At 36.7% G+C, this 23,893-nt stretch overlaps 1 protein-coding gene across 2 annotated transcripts in view; it reads right to left on the minus strand.

Annotated features, from left to right (window-relative positions):
• VPS8 (VPS8 subunit of CORVET complex) overlaps positions 1-23,893 on the minus strand; it is a 305,525-nt gene that overhangs the window by 64,932 nt on the left and 216,700 nt on the right. For both annotated transcript variants that reach the window (XM_082840463.1, XM_082840464.1), the window contains 3 exons: positions 22,321-22,401; positions 20,569-20,738; positions 17,466-17,631 (listed from right to left, as the gene is read on the minus strand). In XM_082840463.1, the coding sequence (XP_082696589.1) occupies positions 17,466-17,631; positions 20,569-20,738; positions 22,321-22,401 (417 nt within the window). The remainder of the gene's footprint in view (positions 1-17,465; positions 17,632-20,568; positions 20,739-22,320; positions 22,402-23,893) is intronic.

Below are 23,893 nucleotides of genomic sequence, written 5' to 3' on the forward strand. Positions count from 1 at the left end.
AATCAACATTGTGATAATGACTCTATTATCCAAAGCAATCCACAGATTCAATGCAATCCCTATCAAACTATCACTGGCATTTTTCACAGAACTAGAACAAAAAATTTCACAATTTGTATGAAAACACAAAGGACCCCGAATAGCCAAAGTGATCTTGAGAAAGAAAAACAGAGCTGGAACAATCAGGTTCCCTGACTTCAGCCTATACTACGAAGCTACAGTAATCAAGACAGTATGGTACTGGCACAAAAACAGAAAGATAGATCAATGGAACAGGATAGAAAGCCCAGAGATTAACCCACGCACATATGGTCACCTTATCTTTGATAAAGGAGGCAAGAATATACAATGGAGAAAAGACAGCCTCTTCAATAAGTGGTACCGGGAAAACTGGACAGGTACATGTAAAAATATTAAATTGGAACACTCCCTAACACCATACACAAAAATAAACTCAAAATGGATTAAAGACCTAAATATAAGGCCAGACACTATGAAACTCTTAGAGGAAAACACAGGCAGAACACTCTATGACATAAATCACAGCAGGATCCTTTTGGACCCACCTCCTAGAGACATGGAAATAAAAACAAAAATAAACATATGGGACCTAATGAAACTTAAAAGCTTTTGCACAGCACAGAAAAGCATAAATAAGACAAAAAGACAACCCTCAGAATGGGAAAAAATATTTTCAAATGAAGCAACTGACAAAGGATGGCTCTCCAAAATTTACAGGCAGCTCATGCACCTCTATATCAAGAAAACAAACATCCCAATCCAAAAATGGGCTGAAGACCTAAACAGAGATTTCTCCAAAGAAGATATACAGATTGCCAACAAACACATGAAAGAATGGTCAAAATCATTAATCATTAGAGAAATGCAAATCAAAACTACAATGAGATATCATCTCACACCAGTCCAATGGCCATCATCAAAAAAGGCACAGACAATAAATGCTGGAGAGGGTGTGGAGAAAAGGCAACCCTCTTGCACTGTTGGTGAGAATGTAAATTGATACAGCCACTATGGTGAACAGTATGGAGGTTCCTTAAAAAACTAAAAATAGAACTACCATACGACCCAGCAATCCCACTACTGGGCATATACCCTGAGAAAACCATAATTCAAAAAGAGTCTTGTACCACAATGTTCATTGCAGCTCTATTTACAATAGCCAGGACATGGAAGCAACCTAAGTGTCCACTGAGAGATGAATGGATAAAGAAGATGTGGCACATATATACAATGGAAGATTACTCAGCCATAAAAAGAAACGAAATTGAGTTATTCGTAGTGAGGTGGATGGACCTAGAGTCTGTCATACAGAGTGAAGTAAGTCAGAAAGAGAAAAACAAATACCGTATGCTAACACATATATATGGAATCTAAGAAGAAAAAATGGTCATGAGAACCTAGGGGCAGGAAGGGAATAAAGATGTGACCTACTAGAGAATGGACTTGAGGACAAGGGAAGGGGAAGGGTAAGCTGGGATGAAGTGAGAGAGTGGCATGGTCATATATATACTACCAAATGTAAAACAGATAGCTAGTGGGAAGCAGCCGCATAGCACAGGGAGATCAGCTCAGTGCTTTGTGACCACCTAGAGGGGTGGGATAGGGAGGGTGGGAGGGAGACGCAAGAGGGAGGGGATATGGGGATATATGTATATGTATAGCTGATTCACTTCGTTATAAAGCAGAAACTAACACACCACTGTAAAGCAATTATACTCCAATAAAGAAGTTAAATAATAATAATTTAATAAAAGAGACATGCACCCCAGTGTTCATTGCAGCACTATTTACAATAGCCAGGACATGGAACCAACTTAAATGTCCATTGACAGATGAATGGATTACAAAGATGTGGCACATATATACAATGGAATATTACTCAGCCATAAAAAGAAACAAAATTAAGTTATTTGTAGTGAGGTGGATGGACCTAGAGTCTGTCATGCGGAGTGTGGTAAGTCAGAAAGAGAAAAATAAATACCATATGCTAACACATATTATGGAATCTAAGAAAAAAAATAGTTTCTGAAGAACCTAGGGCTAAGACAGGAATAAAGACGCAGACGTAGAGAATGGACTTGAGGACATGGGGAGGGGGGAAGGGTAAGCTGGGACGGAGTGAGAGGAGTGGCATTGACATATATACACTGCCAAATGTAAAACAGATAGCTAGTAGGAAGCAGCCGCATAGCACAAGGAGATCAGTTCGGTGCTTTGTGACCACCTAGAAGGGTGGTATAGTGAGGGTGGGAGGGAGATGCAAGAGGGAGGGTATATGGGGATATACGTATATGTATAGCTGATTCACTTTGTTTTACAGCAGAAACTAACACACCATTGTAAAGCAATTATACTCCAATAAAGATCTTTAAAAAAAAGAAAGAAAAAAAGTTAATAGGAGCCTATTAAGAATAATTTGATGCCAATAAATTAGATAAATGAAAAGCATACTTCCTTAAAAACTACTTATAAAAATGGACCCAAGATCAAAAAGAAAATATGAATAGCCCTGTATTTATTAAAGAAATTGAATTTTTTATCAAACTTTCCCACAAAGAAAACTCCAAGTTCACATGGTTTCAGCAGTGAATTCTAGCAAATATTAAGTACACAGAGACTAAGATATGAAATCAGAATATCTACTTATTAACTTATAAGGAAAAATAATTATTACATGTAGTTCAATAGATACTAGATACTATCTATCTACAATGATGCAGAAGAGATATGAGTACTGGGAGAGCAACTGGACTCAAGTTCTCAAGGCTGTTCCAATTCTAACAGTTTAATTCTAACAGCCTACAGTACATAATGATAAAGACATTTCCTATCACTGTGGCATCAATCTATTCAAACAGGACCATGTTGCAGTCTTTTATGCCTTTCCCCTCTGACTTTCAGAATAACTTGAGAAAACATACCTCAGCTCTGGGATCAAAACTGCTGGCTGTACAGACTGTCCTTTAAGATTTAGCAGGTCTGCAAAAATTAGACTTGAAAGTCTTTCCTTTAACATACAATGACATTAATACTCTGGAATTTCCTCCAGATGTATGATGTAGTTTGCTGAATGTGATCCAATTTTAACTCCTGGTATGCTCTTTTTGAAAAGGGAGAAAATAGATTTCAAAGCAAAGTAGATATTTAAGCTTAAAAAAAATGAACTCATAAAAAGATCTACAGACTTTTTAAAACAAGCCAAAAACTAGACGTGGTGCTGGACAATTTATCTGAGAAAGCTGTTCTCTGGAGATTAAGTCAGAGAGTGTTTGAAGTGGCAACAGAAATGGTTCAGCATCACTTACGAATGGTCTTATTTTTTGTTTAAAAGGATTCCTTCTGGAAATGCCTCAGGCAATGCAGCTTAAAAGACACTTTAAATCCAGGTGTGCAGAACACTAGATCTGGGGATACAGATGATATATTAAGCCAAGGCCTTAATAATGCTAAACTTTTGTAATCTTTGTTAATAAAATGATTCCTAACTTAGAGAAGCAATCTGATCTGAAGTGTGACAGCAATAGGAATATCTATCTTCCTTATCACCTTGCTTTTTTAAAAACAAGCCTTGATTTTTCTGATTACCAAAGGAATACTGTTCATGAATGAAGAAGAGATATGGGAACATATGTATATGTTTAACTGATTCACTTTGTTATAAAGCAGAAACTAACACACCATTGTAAAGCAATTATACTCCAATAAAGATGTTGAAAAAAAAAGAAATACAAAAGAGCAAAATAAAGCAAATAAAAATGACAATCCAACCACACAGCAATAACTACTACTAACATTTGGAATCACACAGCTTTGTGATCTTTTCATGTAACATATTGAGTTTATTTCACCATATCAATGTTCTCTGACAACATGCCTTTTCATGGCTATAAAGCAGTCCATTCATTGCATACATACAACATAATTTAACCAAGTATTAGGAAAGTATTGGGACATTTAGGTTGTTTTCAATTTTTTAAATTATTTAAAAAATGCTGTCATAAACATCTTTGTGTAACACTCGGTATACACTCTTCATGTGTTACTTTCATTGCACAGATTCTTCTAAGTCCCACTTCTAAGAGTGTAGACGTTTATAAATATATATTGCCAGTTCTCCTCCTGACAAGTAAAATATATCCACAAATCCTTTTATTATAATTCTAAAATCCAAAAAGCTCTGAAATCAAAAGTACTTTTTAAAAACTTTTGGCACCAAAAGTTATCTGACATCAAAACCTGACCTGAAGTGAGGCTATTTATAGTCTTTATTTATCCCACGTAAGCATTTGATTATGGGATGCTGCCCTAGACCCCACTGGGAATGTTATGTAACGTACAATATAAGCACCGTATTACCATTCTTTAGTATTTAAAGATGCCATTTATTATCACTTGGCTTCTCCTCCCCACCCCCTTTTTATGAGAAATCAGTCATCATTCTTATTATTGTCTTTTCTTTGGCTGCTTTTAAGACTTCCTCTTTATCTTTGGTTTTGGCAGTTTGACCAAGATGTGTCTGAATGTGGTTTTCTTTGTACTTATGCCACTAGCAGTTTGCTGAGTTTTTGGACATACGGGTTAATGTTTTTCATCAAATGTGGGAAATTTTCAGTCTCCCCCTCCACTTCTCTCTCTCTCTCCTCACCAGTGATACATATGTTAGGACTTCTTGATATCATTTCACAGGTTACTGAGAGCTCTCTTCACTTATTTTCAACCTTTTAGTCTCTGTGCTTCTATTAGGATTATTTCTATTGAACTCTCTCCAAATTTACAGATAACATTTGTCTCAGTGTTAAAAATGCTGTTGATATCTAATGAAATTTTCATCTTATTTTTTTAACTCTAGAATTTACATTTGGCTTTATTTTATTTTAGTTTCCATTTATCTGCTGAGATTTCCCTATGTATCCAATCATTCTGCTGTTCTTTTTCCTCTAAATCCTTTAACTTATTTATAATTTCTATTTTAAAGTCCTTGACTCCCAATTCCAATATCTAGGTCATCCATAGATCTGCTTCTATTGATGTTTTTCTCTTGATTTTAGGTTATATTTTCCTTCTTCCTACTGATCTTATAATAGTGTGGCCTTTGGCTTTGTTAGAAAGGATTTATTTTACTTTTGCCCTTAGTCTTAGGGTGGCGCTTAGTCATAAGGCATGGTCCTTTTGCAGTTTCAATACAAAACGTGAGATGTTTATCAATCCCTCAAATTTGGCAGGGCTTGCACTCAAATTCAGCACTATGCACTTGCTGATATCTCTGCTCAGTGCTTTAGTCCTCCTGATGCTACTTTCTACATGGTTTCTTGAAGCACTGTTTGTGTATGTGCAACTTAGAAACCTGTAAAAAGAATTTAGGGCTCCCTCCTCCCTGGCTCCCTTCCTTCTGAGATGGCCTCTCAATTTACAACTGCTTTGGTAGTCTTGAACTCTGTTTCTTCATCCAATAAGAATACTACTATAAGCTCTTTTCCCCCAGTTCTCCAAGACAAACTGAAATGTGTGATAAAGAGAAAAAAACCTCATTAAATGTAGAGCACCTCTAGTTTGCTTCCCTTATTTCAAGGTTTGTGTTCTCTAAGGTTTCTGCCTGCTTCTGGTTGCTCTCTAAACAATACTTTGTTTATATAATTGTTACTGGCAGAAGGGTTGTCCAATACAGGCTGCCCTGCCCTTATTGGAATTGGAACTCTGTATTAAGTTTCTTCAAATACTTTTTCTGTCCTATCCCTTCCCTTACTTCTTGCAGAACTCCAATTACATGTATATCTTGCTAGTTGAAGTTGTTCTGTAGTTCACAGTCATTCATTTCTTTTCAGTGTGTGTTTGATTTGGGATAGTTTCTATTGCTATACAGTCAAGTTCACTAATCCCTTCTTCTGCAATGTCCTTATGCTGTTAATCCCATCTACTGTGTTCTTCATCTCATACACTGTAGGTTTAATCTCTAGATGTTTGGTTGGCTCTTATGTTCAATCCTTCCTCTAGCTTCTTGAACATATGCAATATAATTATAGTAACTGTTTTAATGTTCTTATCTACTAATCCTATCATATGTGCCATTTCTGGGTCTGTTTCAATGGATTGGTTTTTTTAATTCATAAGTTAATTTTAATATATCCTTTCTTATAACTTGTGAGTAGAAGACACAAAAACAGAAACTGAAAAAAATTAAATGAATGGCATTGTGTGCTAGTGTGAAAAATCTGGGATTTAGTCAAAGTGATTTTTTTTTAATGGCTGCTTTAAAAAATTTATTTATTTATTTAAATATCCTTATTGGAGTATAATTGCTTTACAATGGTGTGTTAGTTTCTGCTTTATAACAAAGTGAATCAGCTATACATATACATATATCCCCATATCTCTTCCCTCCTGCATCTCCCTCCCTCGCACCATACCTATCCCACCCCTCTAGGTGGTCACAAAGCACCGAGCTGATCTCCCTGTGCTATGCGGCTGCTTCCCACTAGCTATCTACTTTACATTTGGTAGTGTGTATATGTCCATGCCACTCTCTCACTTTGTCCCAGCTTACCCTTCCCCCTCCCCGTGTCCTCAAGTCCATTCTCTAGTAGGTCTGCACAGACCTACATACTGTTTTCACCATGCCTCAATGAGACACTAAAAAAGATTTATGTTTTCATCCTGGTGGAAAGAAGGAAGGGATAGAGGGAGAGAGGGGAGAGTTAATTACTTTCTCAAGCTCATGTAGTAAGGCAGAGGTCAGTTCTAGAGCCCAAGCCCTGTGACATCCTATGTTCTTTCTTCATGAGAATACTCATTACTTAATTAATAAGATTTATCTAATGCTCTTATTAGTTTACACTGTCATTCTCTGCCATTAACTTCAGCTAATATTCCAATCTATAGCACAGTTGTATGTACATAGTAGATACATTCCCTAGTAGAAGTTTCTTTCTTTTGGTTGTAGAGCACAAAGGGAAGGTGGGGGATTTTTTTTTTTAAGACTATTTTTTTAAGAGCAGTTTTAGGTTCATAGCAAAATTGAGAGGAAGGTACAGAGATACTACACATGTGGCATGCTTCACAGATGTACAGTTTCCCCTATTATCAACATCTCCCACCAGAGTGGTGCATTTGTTATAACTGATGACACATTACATTGACACATCATTATCACCCAAAGTCCATAGTTTACATTAGGGTTCACCCTTGGCATTGCACATTCTATGGATTTGGACAAAGGCATAATGACTTATATCCATCATTATATCAATAGTATCCTACAGAATATTTTCACCAGACTAAAAAATCCTCTGTTCTGTTTCTTCATCCTTCCCCCCGACCACCCCTGGCAACCAATGATCTTTTTACTGTCTCCATAACTTGCCTGTTCCAAAATGTCATGTAATCGATTTTTTTCTCCTTTTTATGACCTGTATGTTCCTGCTTTCTTGCATGCCCTGTAGTATTTGATCAAATGCCAGGCACTGTGAATTCTACTTTGTTCGGTTAGATGTTCCTGTAATCCTTAACATAATCTTGAACTTTGTTCTGGGATGTTGTTAAAATACATAGAAATAATTTGATCTCTTTAGATTTTGCTGTTAAGTTTTGTTGCGTGGGATCAAAACAGCAGCTAGTCTAGGGTTAACTCTTCCCCCAATATTGAGGTCAAACCCTTACTTAGTACTCTCAGTGCTGCCCTGTGAATTATGACATTTTCCAGCTTGCAGTATTCCTGGCTATATATGAATTTGGGGCACTGCTACCTCTAATACTTTTGGGTGCTCATTTCTCTGGCCTTGAGTCATTTACTCACAAACATGAGTGGGTCAGTATTCAACTCAAGGTTGCCTTCTGCAGATCTCTGAAGCCCTCTCTCTGTGTGGCTCTCTCCTGTGAACTCTAGCCCTTGTTTTCCCTGGACTCCCTGCTCTGTCCAAAATCAGAGATACTGATGAGCTCTGTCTTGGTTCTCCCTCCCTGTGCAGTGGCTTGGAAACTTTCCTCCAGCAGTACTTTAGTACATCATTTGTTTATTGTCTCTCAAGGGTTATTCTCCTTCACGGCTTGAGGTCCAATGTCTTGAGAACAATTCTTTTATCTATTTTGTCCATTTCTCCCCCAAAAGACTCTTAGTGAAATGGAAGTCCCTGGAGGTATACCTTTCTTTTTTTTTCTTTAAATTTATTTTTTATATAGCACGTTCTTATTAGTTATCTATTTTATACATATTAGTGTATATATGTCAATCCCAATCTCCCAATTCATCCCACCACGACCCACACCCGATTTCCCCCATTGGTGTCCATACATTTGTTTTCTACATCTGTGTCTCTATTTCTACCTTGCAAACTGGTTCATCTGTACCATTTCCCTAGATTCCACATATATACGTTAATATACGATATTTGTTCTTCTCCTTCTGACTTACTTCACTCTATGTGACAGTCTCTAGGTCCATCCACATCTCTACAAATGACCCAACTTTGTTCCTTTTTATGGCTAATATTCCATTGTATATATGGACCACATCTTTATCCATTCATCTGTCGATGGGCATGTAGGTTGCTTCTATGACCTGGCTATTGTAAATAGTGCTGCAATGAACATTGGGGTGCATGTGTCTTTTTGAATTATGGTTTTCTCTGGGTATATGCCCAGTAGTGGGATTGCTGGCTCATATGGTAATTCTAGTCTTAGTTTTTTAAGGAACCATACTGTTCTCCACATGGGCTGTATCAATTTACATTCCCGCCAACAGTGCAAGAGGGTTCCCTTTTCTCCACACCCTCTCCAGCATTTGTTTTAATTTATTTTATTTATTTTTGGCTGCGTTGGGTCTTCGTTGCTGTGTGCAGGCTTTCTCTACTTGTGGCAATCGGGGGCTACTCTTCACTGCGGCAAGTGGGCTTCTTGTTGAGGTGGCTTCTCTTGTTGCGGAGCATGGGCTCTAGGTGCGTGGGCTCAGGAGTTGCGACGCTCGGGCTTAGTTGCTCCGCAGTATGTGGATCTTCCCAGACCAGGGATCGAACCCGTGTCCCCTGCATTGGCAGGCGTATTCTTAACCACTGCGCCACCAGGGAAGTCCTCCAGCATTTGTTGTTTGTAGATTCTCTGATGATGTCCATTCTAACCAGTGTGAGGTGATATCTCATTGTACTTTTGATTTGTCTAATAATTAGTGATGTGGAGCAGCTTTTCATATGCCTCTTGGCCATCTGTATGTCTTCTTTGGAGAAATGTCTATTTAGGTCTTCTGCCCATTTTTGGACTGGGGTTTGTTTTTTTTTTTAATATTGAGCTGCATGAGCTGTTTATATATTTTGGAGATTAATCCTTTGCCCATTGATTCGTTTGCAAATATTTTCTCCCATTCTGAGCGTTGTCTTTTCGTCTTGTCTACAGCTTCCTTTGCTGTGCAAAAGCTTTTAAGTTTCATTAGGTCCCATTTGTTTATTTTTGTTTTTATTTCCGTTTCTCTAGAAGGTGGGTCAAAAAAGATCTTGCTGTGATTTATGTCAGAGTGTCCTTCCTATGTTTTCTTCTAAGAGTTTTATAGTGTCTGGTCTTACATTTAGGTCTTTAATCCATTTTGAGTTTATTTTTGTATATGGTGTTAGGGAGTGCTCTAATTTCATTCTTTTACATGTAGCTGTCCAGTCTTCCCAGCACCACTTATTGAAGAGACTGTTTTTTCTCCATTGTATATCCTTGCCTCCTTTGTGATTGATTAGTTGACCATATAGGCTCAGTAGTTGTGGCACAATGGCTTAGTTGCTCCGCAGCATGTGGGATCTTCCCAGACCAGGGCTGGAACCCGTGTCCCCTGCATTGGCAGGCAGATTCTTAACCACTGTGCCACCAGGGAAGTCCCTGCATTAGTATTTTTAATGTATGCCAGTTTAATATGTATTTTTAAAACTTTGCCAGTTTAATAAGTTTTTTTAAATGGCATTAAAATGCTATTTTAACTGGTATTTCTTTGATCACTGGTGAAGTTCAACATTTTTTCACATTTTATTGGACAACAAAACTTTTTTATGCCCTTCGCCCATATTTCCAGCAAAGCTTTAGTTCTACGCAGAGACTGGAAACACTTTCTCGGTACTATTGTTTTCCTTCGGTCCCTTGGACACAAGCGTTTTCTGGATCAAAGGGAAGTGACCAAATTTATAGAATCTTAAGAATCTGATTGTTACGCTGGTCTGGCAAAGAGGTGAAGACTTGGACAGTAATAGAGGTGTGGCTGTCTATCCATTTTCCACAGTCACAATCAATTGATGGTATGAATTCCCTTGTTTTAAATCCTTTTTATTCTTACTTTAAGAATATAAACTAAACTCTTCACCAGAGTCTTACATTCTAATAAGGATCTGGCCCTGCCTATCTCTTAAACCTTATTCCTTGCTATGTTCCTCTTTAGTCACTATGTTCCAGACTGATCTTTTTTCAGTTCCTTGAACAAGTCATTTCCCTCCTCAGTTCCTCTGTGCTTGCTGTTCTCTTTTGCTTGGAATGTTCTTCCCAGGTCTGGTAGCGTCTTATTTTCATCTCTGCAGATAGATATCCCCTGACCACCCAATAAAAAGTAGGTTTCCCTTCTGTTATTCTTCCTATAATATTCTATTCTTTCCCCGCATAGCACTCACATACCTATCACAATTTGAAATTATATGTTTGATAGTTTGTTTACTTAATTACTGTCTAGCTCTCTTACTAGATGGTAAGCTACATGATGTTAGGAACTATTTTTTTGTTGTTGTTCACCAGTGTATACTTGGTACCAAGACTAGTGTTTGGTCCAAAGTAGGCATATATTATATATTGGCTGAAGTAATGAATCACTTAATACTAGGGTATAATAACAAGATTATTGGAAAATGGGCAATAATCTCCTCAAACAGATTCATTTATATTAGGATTATTTATCACCTCTCTGCACTTCCGAGACATATTAATCTTCATTTAATTTGTAAGTTTAATTTAGAAGATACTCTTTTGAGAAATGCTGCTATCACCAAAAATGGAAATCTCATTTTTTAGCATTTAATTTGAATCTAACATATTTATAACAGGGAGCTAATACTCTTTAAAAATGGACAAATGAAAACAGGGCATTAATACCAGTGTTTCTATTTCATTAAATGGCATGTAAAACAAATCTCCAATTTATAGTGGGAATCCAAAATCAATAAGCAATGCTTAATGGTTAATAGAAAATTATGACCATTGAGCATAAATGTCATTTACTGAATAATTTCTTCAAAGCTGTAAATACTTCCATCTGACTTTATTTGTAAATTTATCCCAAAAGACAAAACATTTTCTTAGACAATTCTAAAAACCAAGAAATAAAACCAACTCCAAGTACCAGGGAAAATATCAGGTTATTTCTTTTAATTCTCTCCTTTTGTGATTATTAAAGGATGAGTAGGCAGCTATATGTTGACTTCCAATCCCCTTCTTCTTCAGATGTTTACCTCTTACTGAAAAAACAAAAAACTCTGATACTGGACTAATGTACCTGGCTTTTTACTGATAAGTGATGATATATCCAATTCTGAAAAGATATCAAGCAATACATAATAAGCCTTTCTAATAAGTCTCCAAATGCTCTTGGTTTTTGAAGTTTTAAAAGGAATAACGACTGGAATGTTTCTGGCACATAATGTGTTATGCGTTAGCTTATTACTGTCTCTCAAGCACTCTAAACTCTGTTAATAATATACTAATGTTAAAACTAAAATCTAGTAAATCTTCAATTATACTTCTTTGAATTTATATCAAGTTGCTGTTGACCAAGAATTATTATTTTTTAAATGAATAGCAAGTTAATTTTTTCTAATGCTAATCAGTGCCAATTAAGATAGTTATTTGCTACTATAAATTTAATAAAAGAATAATCTAAGATAAAATTACTCCTATTCTATTCTATTCTATTGGAATAACATTTGTTGAGAGAATATAATAGCATGATGAGAACTTCAGTTGAAATTAGTTTCTCAAATGTATTTTATCTGTGACTAATATATACCAAAAGCAAAACAGAAAATCAGACTTTCAAGGTCTACTCTTTGGACCTATATTTCAGATTGAGCTACTGTAAACCTGAGGTGGAGGGGGAATGGAGATAAGGAAAGAAAGAAATTTGAGTTATTTCTTTTCATTTGCTTTCAAAGAATAAAATGCTTATTCCAAAGGAAAGCAGGCTTTCTGGGGGAATAACTCCAATCATGTCTGTGCAGACCTGTTGGGAGGCAATTGATGTGTCACATTTTTGTTTTTCACCAGTTGTGAAAAACAGAAATGAGATTAAGAGAGGCAAGAAGAAAGACTTTACCCACCAAACCACAGTTTTGAGGGTAACTGTTGCATCCTGTTAAGTCAGAGTCAGTAATTGAAGAAGTAAAAGTCAATCATCTCAAGTCCTGGAAAAGGATGAAATAAAAAGCTATTTGACAGAAGGATCACATTACAAGGGCAGTGAAAAGCTTCAAATGTATTCAGTATCTACTGAGGGTAGGAAGCAACAGGTGGAAGCTGACCAGCAACCTCAGCTTCATTTTGAAGTCACTGGGACACATACCTCTGCTTCTCTCCATGCACTGGTTAGGAACTTAATAACCAAGGGTGATAGATTTTCAAAGGAAATTAAAAGAGCAAAGTAGAACTTTCATGAAATTAAGTTTGATAAAAACCATCATATATAGAATTAGTATTTTCATTTTAAATTCTCTTATAATTAAAATGTGAATGGCTCATACAATGGTAAGAAATCTTAAGTTAGCACAGCCGACATAGTAAAGATATATTTTAAAAATCAGCTTTGTCAGGTTTCAATAAAGCCAGAATGCTAAAAATGGAACAGATTGGAGGCAGGAAAACTGAGGGTGATGGTGGTTCTAAAAACTTGAATTCAAATACTGGCCCTCCCTCTCTTAGCTACATACAGTTCCTTCAGCTAAACTTGTTGTGAAGATTAGCATAAACACATCTAAAGCATGTATTTGATAAATTTCATTTTCTCTTTCCTTGCATTACCAACCCACCAGATCTTTTTACAATATCTTAGCTAGAAAAACAAAGGAGACAGACAGCTAGAGGAAAATTTAAGAAATCCAAGATAGTTCTCATTCTATTTTGCTTCATTAATTAGGAAGCATCAAACAGAGATTTTCAAGAGGATCTGATCAGTAATCTCACTTGGGTTTTCCTAAAGAATGAAAAGGTTGAGTCGCCTCTCCTGCCCTGCAGAATGGGATAGCTTCAGAAATAAAGTTGTCTTTGACATATAGATCCAATTTCAAAATAATTTCCCTTTTCTCGATGCTCTGAGAGCAGGCAGGCAGGAAGTCAATGAAACAGATTACTGTCTTTCTTGTGTGAGGTGTGGGGACGGCAACTAATGTAGTATAAATGTCTTCAAAATTCAACACCCTTTCATGGAAAAAATCCTGAACAAAATATGGAATAAAAGGAAACTTCCTAAACATGATATAAAGATTACACACAAAAAGCCTACAGTTAACATTATACTTAATAATGAAAAACTGAATACTTTCTCCCTACGATCAGTAACAAGACAAGGATGTCTATTCTTACCATTCCTATTCAACGCTGTACTGGAGGCCAATGCAACAAGGTGAGAAAAAGAAATAAAAGGTATAAAATTGGAAGGGAAGAAATAAAACAGTCATTATTTGCATTTGATATGATTGTCTATGTGTAAAACACCAAAGAATCTACAAAAAAGTACTGGTACTAATAAGTAAGCTTAGTAAGGTGCACTGGTCACTAGATAAAAGATCAACATGCAAAAATAAATTGTATTTTTATATTCTAGGAATGAACAATTAGAAACTGAAATATAAAACAGGGACTTCCCTCATGGTCCAATGGTTAAGAATCTGCCTTCCAATACAGGGGACGTGGGTTCCCTGGTCAGGGAACTAAGATTCCACATGCCGTGGGGCAACTAAGCTCGCGCACTGCAACTACTGAGCCCACGTGCTCTAGAGCCCATGCACCACAACTAGAGAGTCTGAGCGCTGCAACTACTGAGCCTGCACACTCTGGAGCCCGTGTGCCACAACAAAGGGCCCACACGCCGCAACAAAAGATCCCGCATGCTGCAATGGTGATCCCATGTGCCACAACTAAGACCTGACGCAGCCAAATTAAAAAAAAAAGAAATATAAAACAGTAAAATATATAATAGCATCAAAAGTCATCAAATACTTAGAAATGAATCTTACAAAACTACCACAAGATTTATATGCCAAAAACTATAAAACACTGATGAAATGAATCAAAGAAGATTTAAATAAAGTGGGAGCTATACCATGTTAATGGATTGGACTCAGTATCACTAAGATGTCAACTCTCCCCAGTTGATCTAGATATTCAACACAATCCCAATAAAATCCAAGAATGATTTTTTTTTTGTAGAAATTGACAGGCTGATTTTTAAATTTATATGGAAAAGTAGAATAGCCAAATGTTAGAAAGAAGAACAAACTTTGAGGACTCACTACCTGATATCCAGATTTACTATAAAGACACAGTATTGGAGCAAGGATAGATACATAGATCAATGCAACAGAATAGAAAGTCTAGAAATAGACCCGCATATACATGGTCAATTGATTTTTGACTAAGGTACAAAGGCAATTCAACGGATAGCCATATGCAAAAGAAAGAACCTCAATCCTTATCTCACATGCTATTAAAAATTAACTCCAAATGGATCAGTGGTCGCCAGGGATTGGAGGGTGGAGGAAAAGGCTGACTACAAAGAGCTATGGGGGACTTTTGAGGGAGGTGATGATACTGCTCTATGTCTTGACTGTAAAGGTGGTTGCCAAAACTTGCAGAAAGTGAATTTTACTGTTTATAAATTATGTATTAAAATACATAATTGCATATAAAATTGTGTTTTTTAAAAAAAGGAAAAAAGTCTATTTTAGCCTCTGAGGACTACCTAGGAAGAAAGAAAAACATCTAATTGGTAATATCCAGGCAATAATACACATGTAATCACAAGTTATTTATCAATAGAATGTAACTGAAACAGAAAAAACACTTAAGTGCCCCAAGATGTAAAGCCTTAAGTATCTGCATAAATAAGATTCCCCCATCTGCATTTGAATTCAGCTTGGAAAGATTCTAGAAATCACAGGACCTGTTTTTTCTTTCCTAAATGCAAGCAAGGAAGCATTCTGGATGACTAATAAAATTTTCAATCCAGAAACATATTGAACATCTTTACCTGTATGTCCTGCAGACAGCTCTAACTCCAAAAATGAATTCTTTGCCTTATTCCCAAATATGTTCTTTGTTCATTTTTTCCATCTCAGTAAATGGTACCACCATCCATTTGAGTTTAAACAAGAAATCTGGGTGTTATCTTTGACTCCTCCCTGTCTTGTCTCCCCCACCAACCAATTTATTTATCACTGAGTCCTGATAATTCTACCTCTCAAATATAGGATCTCTGCTGTAAAGCAGAAAAGAGTACAGAACTAGAACTTGAGCATAATTGAATCTAGAAGGTGAAAGACAGTGGTACGAGATGAAGTTAGTGAGGTAGGCAGGGACCATATTAATTATTTTGATTTTTGTACTCATCTCAGACACATCTCAAATATGTACTCTTTTCTCCACCCCAACTTCCACCATCCTAGTACAAGTTACCATTCCTTTCCTCAAAATTATTTCAATATTCTTGGTCTCCCTACATCCATTCTTGTTTCCCTTTCAATTCATTTTTTGCACTGCAGTTCTTTTAAAAGTACTATTCTGCAAAAAAAAATACTATTTTGATCATATCATATCATTCCTTCTTTAAAGCCGTTCAATGTCTTCCTGTTTCTTTACCACAAACATAAAAATAATTAATATGGTCCCTGTTTACCTACTAATTTCATTTAATACCATTCTTTCACCCTCTAGATCCAATCATACTCAATGCCTAGTTCCAGCAGAGATGCTTTGTTTGTTCTATATATTGTTCCCTGACTGGAATACTCCTCCTCCTGCCTACCCTTGCGCTTAAACTTTATCTTCTTTTTTTTCCTTCAGAGGCAGCTAACATGGCATTTTGACGAAGTCTTCCATGACCTCTCATGTCTAGATTAGGTCTACTCATTATCTGCTCTTACGGCACAGTTCATCTGTAAGTACTTGTGGTATAATAAAAAATATTATTTGGTCTTTGTCCCTGGTTCCTGTCTTGTAGTTCCTAAAACTCTTGGACTCTCCTGAGTGAAAAGAGTGCCTTTTGAATGCTAATGAGATGACTGGTACCTGGGGACCCCTAGATAGTTTCAGGACAGCAGCTGGTCACCAGAAAGATCAAGCCATGACTAGAGGGTTAGAACTTTCAGTTCTCCCCTCCCTGTCCTTCCCCCAATCCCATGTATGGGGAGGAAAGAGGGGCTAGATATTGAGTCTAATCACTAACAGCCAGTGATTTAATCAATCATGGCTATGTAATGGAACTTCCAATAAAAAAAACCCTAAATGTTGAGGTTCAAGGAACTTCTGAATTGGTGAGCACACTGATATACTGGGAAGATGGTATGCCAAGAGAAGGCACTGAAGCTTCAGGCACCCTCTTCCCCCCATGCCTTGCCCTATGCACTTCTTTCATATGGCTATTCCTGAGTTGTATCCTTTATAATAAATGGGTAAACGTAAAGTATGTTCCTAAGTTCTATGAGTTGTTCTGGTGAATTATCAAACCTGGGGGAGTGGGTCACGGGGGCCCCTAAATTTGTAAGTCAGATAGAAGAGCATGTAATCTGGGCACCCCATTTGTAACTGTTGTCTGAAGTGAGGACAGTCTTATGGGAATGAACCTTTAAACCTGTGGAGTCTGATGCTAATTCCTGGTGGTTAGTGTCAGAATTTAATTGCATTATTGGACATCCAGTTGGTATCCAAAGAACTGACAGAATTGGTGTCAGAACTGATGATGGAAAAGACACCAACTATTCAGTGTCAGAAAGAACTTAAGAACACTTTCTGAAAATCTGTTTATAATTTCATTGGCCATAAACTCTAAAAGACAAATGTCCTGTCTATAATTGTATCCCCAGCACTTAGCACAGTGCCTGGCACACAGTTCTATTGTCTGTTGGATGAATATATAAACTAATGCCTATCACTGGAGTGTAGAAATTCTGTCAACTGTTACCTAGGAGAAGCTAGGTCAGGTTTTTTTTCCCTGGGTCTGATTTTGACTTAACACTGAAAGCTGATAAAACAAAGAGAAAAAAGCAACAGGTCCAACTTTTCACTATGTGATGTTAAGGTCAACTACAGGATAGGGTGGCATAGAGGAAGGACCAGGAAACAGCAAATTAAGTAAATGTGCTGAGGCCTATAGGACCTGAAAAAAAATGAGGCCAGGCCTAAAAGACATTGTTAAGAAAAGACCATCTGCATCGTGCCATGAAAACAAGTCTTACCTGTGATGGGGTTATTCTTCCCTTTTTAACTTCAGATGAATTTTCACTCAACTTTCCTACTTTGTTAATTGAGCTGCATTTGTAGCACGTCCATCTTGTTTGCCCCTCAATTTCTATGGTGCACTCCTTGCTTTGCAGACAGAATGAGTGATACAAATGGCCACAGCTGCAAAATGAAGGCAACCAATTGACACTTTTCATTATCATAAAAGCATAAACCTAAGTTGTGTTAGAGTGTATTTAAAAGTGATAAATAGTTCCAGTAAGCTGAAATGCACTGATGGGGTATAGGTTAAGAAACAAGGAAGGGGATTTAACTTGTTGCTGTCCTCTCTTTTTTAAAATCCAGACTCACGTATTTGCGCACTTAAGTTATGAGCATGAACAGCATCACAGTTCTGATTACAAACCACCAGGGGATGAGTTGAACTTCCGTTAATTTCTCAAACTATGAAACATTTTTAGACAGTTTGAAAAAAAGTCAATTGGGGAAAATCATAATTATATAAGTAATTTGATAATAACATGAGTGGTCTGCCTCATCAAATTCAAGAGTCATGAGTTGATTAATAAGCACTTAAAAAATGCCAGTGTTACAGGAAATTCTAACATTATTCCTATGAAGAAATTCCCTACTGAATACACTAAATTACCAAATAAGCCTTCCAGAAATGAGTGTTGAGTATAATTTTAGTCACCTTCACTGATTCCTCCTCATTTCTCCAACCTGAAATCTTGGACCACCTCAGACATCAATCCTTTTCTCTTCGATAGTCTTTATAATCTTCCTTTTCTCTATCCTCCCCCACATATATATATATATATATAACCATCCATCCATCCATCCTTTCTCTTCTGTAGTCTTTCTCTTCTATACTCTTCTTTCTATAGCCATCCTTGCTCCTTTAGTGATCACTTCCAGTTCCACAGCTTTAAAATACCACCTCCATGCTGGTGACTGCCACACTTATACCTTCAGCCCAGACTTCTCTCCTCAACCTCATCTACCTGTCTCAAGACCTCTACTATGGATGTTTACTAGGCATCTTAAATTTAACATGCCCCAAATTCTTGATTTCCACCCCACTCCACCCCTACTGCATGCTCTCATCCAACCTTCCACATCTAAATAATGGCAACTACACTCTTCTAGTTTCTCAAGCCAAAAACTATTCTTTCTTTCACACCTCATATACAAACTATAAACAGATCTTATCAGCTATACCTTCAGAATATATCCAGAATCCCACCACTGCTTACTTCATTACAATCATCTTGGGCCATCTCTCACTTGGATTACTGCAATAGCTTAACTGGTCATTCTATTTTCACCCTTGGCTTTCTAAAGTCTATTCTCATCACGGCAGTCAAAGTGATCCTTAAGCCAGAGGTCAGATCATGTCAACGCTATCCTCAAAAACATCCAATGGCTTTTCATCTCAGAGCAAAAGTTTAACTCTTTATAATGACCCAGTTCCTACATGATTTAGCTGCTGAAGTCATCTCTTATATTTTCCCTTCACTCTGCTCAGGCAACACTAGCCTGCTCCCTTCACTACCCATCAAGTATGCCCACACCTGCATCATGGTTTCTGCACTTGATGATCCTCTGTCTGGGGCACTCTCCCCCTGATATTGCATGGCCACTTCCTTTAGGTCTCTACTCAAATGTTACTTAAACTTCCCTAATAACTCTTTATAAATTAGTAGCTCCCAACGTTCTCTCTCCTCTATACCATGTTTTATTTTATTCGTGGTAATTATTACCTTTTTATTAATTAATTTTTAAATTGTCTGTCCATAATCACCTTAACAGTGTTGCTTTCCCTGACCACTCTTCATAAAATATCTTCCCCCACAAAGGCTATATATCTCACTTAACATGTTTTATTTTTTTCCGTGTTAGTCACCATCTGGCATTTTACTTGTCTGTTTGCCTCTTTCACTAGAGTGTAAACTCCGTAAAAGCAGAACCTTTGTTTTGTTCATGTGGTACCCTACCCCCTTGAACAGTACCAGGCATATAGTAGGTGCTCAATAAATACTTGTTGAATGAATGGGCTGTTTGTGTGATGAAAACTACTTCCTCTTCCAACCACCAAATCTACCAATCTTCCTGTATCTGTAATAACAGAAGCCAACACTTATATAGTGCTTACTATATGTCAGCATGGTTACAAGTATCTTATGTAAATTATCTCATTTAATCTTCACGAAACCCTATCAAGTAGGTATCCCAATTTACAGATAAAGAAACTAAGATGTAAAGAGATGAAATAACTTGTCAAAGTCTCATAGCTAGTAGTGGCAGAGTCAGGATTTGAACTCAAGATTTAAAGTCTGGCTCCAGAGTCCAACTTATATTGCCTCTATCCATATATTCTGGATGAGCTGTCTCCTCCTGAGATCAAACTTTCCATTTTTGCACTAAACTTCCTTTCTCTTTGTACTGTGGCTTTAAATATCATTTACATGCTGATGATTTCTAAATTTATATCTCCAGGACATGTCTCTGACTAGAATAACTGTCTACCTGACATTCCTACTTGAATGTTTAAAGGGCATCTCAAACCTAACATCTCCAAGACAAGACTCTTGATTTCCCCAGCTCCTCACGCCTGTTCCTTCTCATCTTAGAGGATGGTACCACATTCATCCAGTAGCTCAGGCCGAAGATGTTTTTCCCTCTCACTTCACATCTAATACATCACCAAGTTAACACTTCCCTTAAAATATATTCTGAACCTTCACTCCTACCTCTCTCATTCTGCTCAAATGTCACTTCCTTAGACATGTTTTTCCTCATTATAGTGTCTTAAAATAGTACTCTCACCCTGAATGCTTCTTCTTTCCATCCCCTTACCCTGTGTTTTATTTCTCTCCATAGCTCTTATTACTCTGTATTTATTTACCGCCTGACCACCCTAACACCCTTTCCTCCTGACTCCCATGCAGAATGTAAGGTCTATAAGGGCAGGAACTTTGCCTTGTTTTGTTCACTGGTAGAACGATCGACTGGGGCTGTGTGTCCACGTGTATTTCTGCCTGGCAATACCATACACGCACATACACCATATGTGTCACATTTCCTTCCCTTTCTTACCTAAAGACAATAATTTCATCAGCCATTTCTTGGCGTCTCTTGTACTGCTGCAAACAAATAGAGCAGTAATCCTGCTTGGGATTCAGTCCTCTGGTGACTGAAGCTCTCAGGTTACACAATGACCAATGGAGATCTTGGTTTAGAAGGCTAGTCGTTGTTTCCAGCAGGGTCTATGAAAGACCAAAATAAAAAGTAAGCCAAATAAAAAATTGTTCATAAAGTGAAAGAGACAGAGGAGATGAGTGGAAAATAGCACTTCTTTCATTTTCAACCACAATTGAATTGGAATATACTATAAAGGCATAAAACTGATCAAATAAACATCAAAACACCCCAAACTTAAGTGGTTAACTTTAATGTGCAGGGTATTGATAAGTGCATACATCAAGATTCTCAAAATAATTATTAAAAGGCTCTCACCAGTTACTACTGAGAAATGTGTGCTCTGCCATTCTGTGGATTAATTCAGTACTGATGGCTTTCAGATGACTAGATAAACCCAAATCTACTTATTTATTACATTTATATAATGAGTTCTCTCTGAATGGCTCAAAGTTGTGTTGTAACAAATAATAAAAAAGAAATCCCTGATTTTTAAATAGAAACTGCATCCATGGCGATATTTCACAGTAACCTCTCACTGGAAAAGCTAATGGCCATTACTCAGTTCTCATCTCCCTTGGGCAGAGAGATCACTGTTTCCTGATCAGCACTTTCAAGCCATTTGAATCTACTCAAGACTGTGACATCTGTCATTAAGTCACATAAAGTTATTTCACAGCTATCACATCATTTTAAGGCTCTCTGTGTTTATAAACTATTGTTTACTTACTTCAGTGTGCAGCTGGGTTCTTTTCTGTCAGTCCCAAAGGGGAAGATATACTGCCCATACTCCTTGCTACACAGCCTGGTCCTTTAACTTTATCTATAACGCAGAACTTTCAGTTCTAATGGTCTGTTTTAATTCTTTCCAATCAACCCCATCTTTTCCTCCTCTTCCAAAGTTCACAAAAAATTTCTGTCTTGCACTCAGCTTTCCTTCTGCCGCCATGGAGTCTGTGCCTGAAGGGGGATCAGCTTCCTTGGGCTATGCTTATTTAGCAAAACTGCAATTCTTATAACATCCTAAGAAAAGCTCTATCACCCAAATTTTTCTTTTTCTTCTACTAAAAAAGCAGACAGTGTATCTAACATGCCTAAGTGGCACTTTTCCTAGGTGGCTTCATGAGTCACTTTGAAGTACATGAAGAAGAAAATCTGTATACCAAGCTGGCTCTTACTGAGAATTAAAGCTATAGGCAGTTTTGGGTTAAGGAAAGACTAATGACCATTTTTGGTTAGTGGCAATTATCTGTTTCAGAATGTTTAAAAGAACACTAATTTATTTTGCAATTTTTCTATACTCATGCTTCCTTTTCAATGAGTTATATCTTTGCATTTCATTGCTTTCCAAGAAAGTATCTTACATTTTTCATTTGGAAAAAAAACTATATGTCCCACTGCCAATGAATCAAAAGAATAAAATGAATCCAAACTTGATGCATTTCCACATTCCAGAATATATGTGTATGTGTATATAAAATATATATTAATTAAGGTCAAGAGAAATTTAAAAATTAAAAAGCCATACACTTCAATCTATCAAACTTCCACTAAACAGATGGTAATTTTTAAAGAAAAAGTATAGGTGCAAAGAAAAAAGAATAGCTTCTTTCTACCTTAGAATGGGCTTAGAAATAGAAAGTAGCTTACCTGTTCATAGCTAAAGGTATCCAACATTCCCAGAATAAGTCCCTGGATTTCTCCAAGTTTTCCTTTTCCATAAACTGGGTCCTAATTAGAAAAAAGTTGCAAAAAATTATAATTCTATTCTTGCTATTTTAAAATTACTTTAAAATATAAGTTATCTGAAAAAGCCAAATACTCTTAAGTATTTTGTCTACAGTCACAAAATATTTATTCTTCCATGAACCTTCTGCTGGAAATGCACATTGGTCTCCTCAGGCCATCAAAAATATTTTGGAAAAATAAATAAAATTTAAATGATCCAAGCCCCTTGCTTAACAACTGTCTCTGCAAGTCTAATTAAATCTCACTCTGGTTTTGTTTCTGCAGCAAGCTTCCTTTCCTTCCTATTAAACATGACTTATCCCCTTTTGAGCTCTTATTTATCTGCTACATTAAAACCAAAGTACTCATGAATACTCAGAATCTGTCCAACTCCCGCTGCGACCCACATTTGTCCACCTCCTGGTCCAAGCCAACTAAGTTACATCAGTTTAGGAGATGAGTTTCTGAATCCAAGCAACTTTCAGTTTTCCAAAGCTTTTCTCAATAAAGTCACTACTGATAAACAACAGATCCCTAGACACCCAATCTTCCCTCCATTGCTTTTCATATGTCAACTTGTTTATTGTACACAATTTGAAAAACACTGATGTATACAAAAATAAAACCGAACTGAAATCCAACCACCTGGAGATAAACACTTGATTTTTTGAGATATATTATTCCAGTCTTATTTCTGGGGAAGTAGAGAGAGGGATGTTATTTCTTAGTGTACAAAATTTGAGTATTTCACACAATACTTTCATAACTTTTTTTTTCTTAAATAGTACGTTGTGAGCAGTTTCCCATATTATCAAATACTTTGTAATAGTAAGAGTATGAATCATGTGAAAATGCCATGTGTTATTCAACCATTCTCTGTTGTCAGGGATTTAAGTTTCCCTCCCCATAACCCACATTTAAGTCCCACTCACTATTATGCTAGTGGCTGTAAATTTTGGTCTGAATCTCTGAGTCTTTCTTAAGAGGAGATTTCAAGAAAGGGGATGAATTACAGACTCAAAGTATTTTTATGGGTATTGATATATATACTTCACCCTTGAATAACACGGGTTATAAGTGAGCAGGTCCACTTATATGCAGATTTTTTCCAATAAATATATAGGAAAAGCTTTTTCAGATTTGCAATATGAAAAAACTCACAGATGAACCATGTAGCCAAGAAATATCCAAAAAATTATGGTTGTCATGAATGCATAAAATATATGTAGATACTAATCTATCCTTACATAGGCATAAGGTGAATGATATTTAATATAAAATTAATAATCTGTTAGTTTTCTTACTGTTTTATAACTTTGCTTTTAAAGAATTACATTACTGTATAGTATGCCCCTCTCCCTCTCCCTCTCTGTCTCTCCTGTAATTGGAGAAACTGTGTATCAGCCTATCGTCACAGGTAGGATGTTTTTTAAAAAAAGTTAACAATGTTCCAATACTGTATTATGAATATGACTATAATATCATAAAAATTTTT

The sequence above is a fragment of the Leucopleurus acutus genome (genome assembly GCF_964270905.1).
Source record: "Leucopleurus acutus genome assembly, chromosome: 5".
Taxonomy (NCBI): Eukaryota; Metazoa; Chordata; class Mammalia; order Artiodactyla; family Delphinidae; genus Leucopleurus; species Leucopleurus acutus.